We start from the raw sequence: 6,232 nt of genomic DNA, 5'->3' as shown, positions 1-6,232 counted from the left end.
CGGGTGAGGCGCACAAAGGTATCTTGAGAGCAGTTTCGCAGGAAAAAGAAGGTAACTCGATGAATTGAGTTCTAAGATCTTCGCCTATAAGTGATACAGCAAAGCACAGGCATGATGCGTTCTGTGATGTTTCCGAACTCACGCCCCGGGATGAAGAATTTTGAATTTTTGTATCGAACTGATATGTTTAGTCGCACACGTTTCACTCATGTTGCGCGTAGTTCCTCATGTTGGAGTGTTGGTGATGCTCTGAGTTCAATTTGTGGCTCGATTGATATGATGCATTATTTGAGCATGTTGTCGAATAAGTAAAATATCTATCATTCCTGCCCGGTTAATATAGATCGCGTATGCAATGAGGAAAACCTGGGGGAGGGGATATACGGGCTTCGACATGCTGCATTAACACACTCCATTGAAATGGTATGATACATCTTCGGAAACACATCTTCACTGTGGATTCCCCATAGGTTTGGATAGTAAAATCTTCGTAAAGAATCACACATTTATGCGGTAATATTGAACCTCATATTGCGGTTGTCGTCTGAGCCAGCTGGCTCAGGGAAATCGCCTCCTTCCCCCTCACTAAGATCTCCTTTGGGGAATAGATCTGAGATTCGCGGACAGCGAACACTCTGCATTGGAAGCTTCCCTACCACGTTGTTATTCTGTGAGTTTCATTAAAGAGGTTTGAGATAGTGTGTGTCTGATGGGACATACTGTCTGTTGATTGATCACTGATGAGCGGTTGAAACTTCCGGACTGAGGACGACTCTTTCACTTCTCTGGCTACAGCTCTATCTTGATAGTGGACTATATGGTCAGTACTCGTTCGAGCCCACCAGAGGTATATCAAGAACTCCCTTGCTGCATGTACATCGACTACATTGGACCGCTACAGACACCATACGGGTAGCCGATGGTGATACTGGTGTACCCAGTTCATCCTGATGTTGACGCGTGCAAAGTCTGTACGCGTGCGCATATGTCCCCTCACAACAGAGTGCGCGGCCGCTGTAACAGTGGTTTGGATTCGTGATTACAGTGAAGTATGGACGAAAAATCGACTCATTGTTTTTGCAGAGCTTCTAGTTGAAAATGAGGGTTCCGTTCATTTCGACACTTCTATGTGGTTTCTGTTATTCACAGAAAGAGACCACCACCAGCCCGACTACTACTACTACTACTCCTACTACTACTACAACCACTACTACTACGACGACTACTACCACTACACCTCCACCTCCTCCAACCGTGTTCAATGCTACTAATATGCGTGTTCAGTCCAAGATTGTCTATTATTGCAACAAAGCATTCAAGACACCTAATGGTAAGGAATCAAGTTGTGGTCTCTCGCAAACTATGGAAACTTTTGATATGGTCTTGCCCCTTATGGATGATAGGACTTTAACAATCCTTGAGGACTCATACGTTGTCAAGGACGGCCAGGTGTCTGTTGTAGCATGGCCAAGTCGACCATACCAATACATGATCTACGTCACTACGCCTTCCAAGAGGACGGTCATGCAGATCTATGATCACAAGTCTTATGTGATCAAAGAAGAGAAAGTAACGTCATCTCAAACCTTTGGTAACTATAGAACACTAAATGACGATGACTGGAAATATGAAGGCTTAGTCCTAGTACAGGGCGTGAATCAAAGTGTGTGGACTTCAACCGGTGGATTGCCAGCTGGTGGTGGTGGTAAGCAAGAGTTCGATCTACTAGGAGCTTCTCAAGTTGCTCCGAACAAGTGGAAATTACATCTCGACGAGACGAACACTACTCTATATAACATCGAGGGCCTTGCGGGTGCGGGTGACATCGTGGTCCAGCGAACGAGTATCAATTACTTGGCCAATCTGACTGATGACATGACCGTTGAGCAAGCTCTGAGCGCTGTATATAAGAGCTATAAAGTTACAGAGCACATCCCTAACCCAGGTGACCCCAAGACAGTCCCCTATGTTCATCCCTTGTTGGCCAAGACTCATGTTATTACCGAAGAAACTCGCCAGTTCTTCGAATCTCAAAAGCCCGCTGAGTGCACGCCGAATGAAGGAGAGTCCCCGCCTCCTATTGCTTGCTATACGATTGTTGAAGGGACCAGCTCGTACGACTTCTTCTATGCTGATTCTGCTCCTCCTGGGAGGCGCCTTATCAAGCTCAACAGGTTCCAATACCCTACTGGATGTCGGGCTGATATTAACACGCTACAAGATCCTAATGTATGCCTGTTTATTGATATTGATGCTGAACCGCAAAAACTTGGTGTCGAACTTGGACTTCTTTTGCAAGATGTGAATAAACCTTCATCAACAGGTGTGTTAGGCCTCGATATAGTTTTATCGTGGCCTGGTGGTAAAACCTTGGAAAGTTTGAGGTTCTTTGGGGTGACATGTGCGACAATTTGGCAAGTGAAAACCCCTGCTGGTGTCGGTCTTGCCCTCAATATTTGTTTCAATGGGAATGCCACCAGCACTGACCAAGTGGCGGTCACCCTCACGTTCACTCAATTGGGAAGTAGTGGGCAGAAGATGACTGTTGCTGGAGTCGCGAAAGGCACTGCACAGGGTGGCAAGATGTTTGCCTCAGCGGATAGTCTAGTTACCGCTGGTGCTGAGGACAAGTCGACTGATGCGGCCGTTTCCTTCGATCTCAATGCCTCTAGCAGAGAGGATCTCATAACTCTATGGTCGTTCCTATCGGGTTTCGACTTCGAAGTTGGTAGAAAGATATTAAACTGGCGTATGGTGTATCACTGGCGAGTTGAGCAGTGGGGAACTGGGACTATCATCCTTTAGTCGTGTCTATTCGGTCGTTATTAGTATTCCTCATCAATGTATAGTTACAATCTTGTCGAGTTTTTAATCTCGACTTTATCGTCGGTTGTCATCGTATCAATGATATCAAGTTTTTCTTTTTTACGTCGTGTGGAGTTCAAGTGGTCACTGCGGGTCCTTACTGACAATAGATCGGACTACACTGGCGTTTCTTACCCCTGCGCTCGTCCAGGAGCTCATAATTTTCTGAGGGAGAATTCATTTTGAAATTTCCGCATGGCTAGGAACACATTCTTCGAACAGTTTCCCCATGTGAATGTGATCACAGTAGGAACATTCTCCTAGCGGGGACGTCGTTTCTCAAAGATATATGGAAATTCTTATCCCTGCACTCAACAGATCGGTTAACCTGTCTTATCACAGCTCTGTCCTCCATTTGATTGGTGAGCTGGAAATCATGGAGCGCTCAAACATCTATGGGTTGCACGCTACAACAATCATTTGAGGCGCGCAATTACACCTACTCAAAAGCGCCGCTATATTGAGTATTATTTATCACCAATACACGAGTCGTTGAGAACACTTAATCTTCAATTGAAGTTTGAAGACAATAGACTCCTTGTAACAATGAGTATAGTAACTAAGAGTTGCTTCTGGTAATATACTAGCAACATAAATACACAAAAGAAGACCTGAAAACAATCTCATCACATCGTCGGCTCCACACCATTCGCTGATGGGACCTCTGTACTCATCACACTCCATGAGGGCACTGGACGCTCGGTTGTGTCATGGGACAAAGGACATTCCTCGTGTTTCTTGGGTCGCCCTTGAGATGAGATTCGTATCTCTTTCACAACGATAAGTCTTACAATTCTGTCCTTCTGGGATCACCGGATCGACTATCGCGGTCCTAAGTACTCATCCCCACTAAGCCTTTCACCAACTACTCATGTGAAACTCCCATATTGCTATCAACACGTGTAGGTCACCAGATGCAACGATCTCAGGATATCACCATACGACGTCGGAAATGCTAATACGGAGAAGAATAGGGATAGTGTGCTGAGCAGTGGTAAAATGTACAAAACCGCCACATTAGCTGACGAATGAGACACTACGGTGAACTCGGTCGAAAGGCCCTGTGACGCAACACAAAACGACTGTACACTTTCATAACATGAACATATTCAATGTCCGTGATCATGTACTCTTCCCATCACCATGTTCCATTTTAAATAACCTTAACCCCAACATTAGCACAAATACGACCAGCAGTAGCAGCAGTGGTGCTATAACAGGTACTTCTTGTCCAGAAATCATTCCTGAAACTCTCAAGAATAATTCTCAAATGCCTCTATAATCGCTGGTCACCTTCGAAGGCGTTTCCAATACCACGTGGACTAACTCTAGTGCCTTGACATATAGCGCGCTCTGTAAGGCCCGGTCTTATCCAACTCGGTGGCATCTGCTGAATCACTTCAACACTTTCGAACTCTACCGGTGTGAACGACGCTCCGATCACATTATACCTATCACGAACCAGCAGGAGCGCGCAGGGGAGGGGGGAAATATGCACATCACGGACAACGGATGAAATGAAAATTCCGATGAAATTTCGAGAATTCTCCTTGGTTTCTGTATACTACTACAGAAGCCTCCCGAGCTCAGCTAATAAGGAAAGCAAAGATATCTTCCTACTCCAACACTGAGCACGACATACCATTCTCCTTCGACAAGAGCTCTTACCAATCAACAGTTCTCTTCAGACCAACCGCGAGGTCCACAGTCGCTGGCGGGGAGAATATCCGTCGGACCTTTTCGTGACTAGCAACAGCATTGACGACCTCCAAGCGAGCCGGCTCGTATCTTGTAGTATTAGATCAGTAGTAGTGGGTAATCCGGCGGTGAGAAAATATGCACATGGTCAACCACATGTGTTGGTGGCATTTGTGGAAATTCTCATTGGTTTCTGTACACTTCTACCCGAATTTGTATGTAAACTTCACAACTCTGAAGAATACGAACATCTATTGCAACACTGAGGTGATCAGCGTTCCGGAGGCTCTACAGTTGACGTACTAGGATCATATGTCAAGCAGGAGTCTTCGGAGTGCTGCTTAGCAGTGTTGGGGGAATATATGTTGGCTTTCCTCAATGATTATATGAATTCTGGCACGAAAAGTGTACAGAAACCAACGAGATGGTTTACTGTGTTTTTTAATATTCACTGGAGTTTCACCCTGATATGAAAAACACTAGTGAAAAATATATTCCACGACTGCTGCATATCACCGCGAATATCGCCTTTTTCACCGAGTTTCATCACCATTTCACGTAAAACGGGTTGTGAAACTCTAATATTATTCATGACGATAAATACCACAATCGTATATCAAAATTATAGAAAAATTTTCCCAGAATTTTTCATAGTTTCAAAATACCTCCACACTGCAGCTCACTTGAGAGGGTAATCGGCCTCCCCCATGGCAGTGGAGATCTCCTGAGCTAATCGGTTAACACTGTAAGGAGTGTCAGCGCCGATATTGAATACCTGGCAAATATTCCCCTATGATCAGCGTTAGCATCTAACCTCATTTAGTGCAGATTTCACTAAGGGTGCTCTCGAAATGACGGGCGCAACATCATCTATATAAGAGAAGGCTCGAAGCTGTTGTCCATCTCCAAAAATCGTCAACGGCTTCCCATGGATGATTTGATTCACGAAAATTCCCACTACATTTCGATACCTGATAAAATATTACGCTTTATGGATTTGCGTTAGAAACTTGCACGCCTATAGTTTTACAATATACTAATACTGTTGCATTAATGAGAGCTCACACACGAAGGCGTGATACCTTCGGAGGCACATCTGCCGACAACTCGTAGCGAAATCCCTTGAGCGATTAACGGCATCATACTCGCTCACGAGGCAAATAGAAACAGTTCATCCAGCCGGGAATTTTTCTTCCAACTCTTTCGGAAAATTTCCTGACAAATTTTCCCCAGCTGTGCACACTTTGATACTCTACTTTTCAGAAAATTTTCTCGGAAATTTTCTAGAACTGGCACGATATCTTTGAAGGCGCATCACTCCTAGCAAAATCCCTTGCTGCTCATATAACAAACTCACCTATCGAACATGTTCTGATGAGGACCGTAGACGTTGTGTGGACGAAATATGACAAAATTAATGCCCCACATATCATGCGCGGCTCGTAAATCCATCTCGAATGCATATCTAATGTGAGTGTAATTACAACGCGATTACGTATCTGCTTCTCCGGACGGTTGTGTGCTGGATTCAGCATATTTTGATAATGAGAGGCGAGAATGTCGAAGTGACTTGGAGGACAATCTTTTGTGTCTTCGAGTGACTCCGACAGTGTTGGAGGAATATATGTTCACTCTCCTCAGCTGAGATTAGGAGTTCTCTCACTAATAA

General features: G+C 44.7%; 2 protein-coding genes across 2 annotated transcripts; one reads left to right on the top strand and one right to left on the bottom strand.

Moving 5' to 3' along the window:
- Nucleotides 1–1,362: 1,362 nt before the first annotated feature.
- Pmar_PMAR015932 (hypothetical protein) lies at nucleotides 1,363–2,924 on the top strand (the record flags this gene model as incomplete). The annotated part of the gene is made up of 1 exon (XM_002776651.1): nucleotides 1,363–2,924. The coding sequence occupies one exon, from the start codon at nucleotides 1,363–1,365 to the stop codon at nucleotides 2,803–2,805; it is 1,443 nt and encodes a 480-aa protein (XP_002776697.1). The 3' UTR covers nucleotides 2,806–2,924.
- Nucleotides 2,925–4,018: 1,094 nt separating this feature from the next.
- Pmar_PMAR015931 (hypothetical protein) lies at nucleotides 4,019–5,703 on the bottom strand (the record flags this gene model as incomplete). Its single annotated transcript, XM_002776650.1, has 4 exons — nucleotides 4,019–4,076; nucleotides 4,534–4,653; nucleotides 5,247–5,353; nucleotides 5,629–5,703. 4 exons carry the CDS (start codon nucleotides 5,701–5,703, stop codon nucleotides 4,019–4,021), a joined length of 360 nt encoding a protein of 119 aa, XP_002776696.1.
- Nucleotides 5,704–6,232: the final 529 nt, after the last annotated feature.

This window comes from Perkinsus marinus (assembly GCF_000006405.1).
Source record: "Perkinsus marinus ATCC 50983 genomic scaffold scf_1104296953072, whole genome shotgun sequence".
NCBI classification, from domain to species: domain Eukaryota; phylum Perkinsozoa; order Perkinsida; family Perkinsidae; genus Perkinsus; species Perkinsus marinus.
The sequence above is the reverse complement of the archived record's forward strand: the minus strand, read 5'-3'. Positions and strand labels throughout refer to the sequence as shown.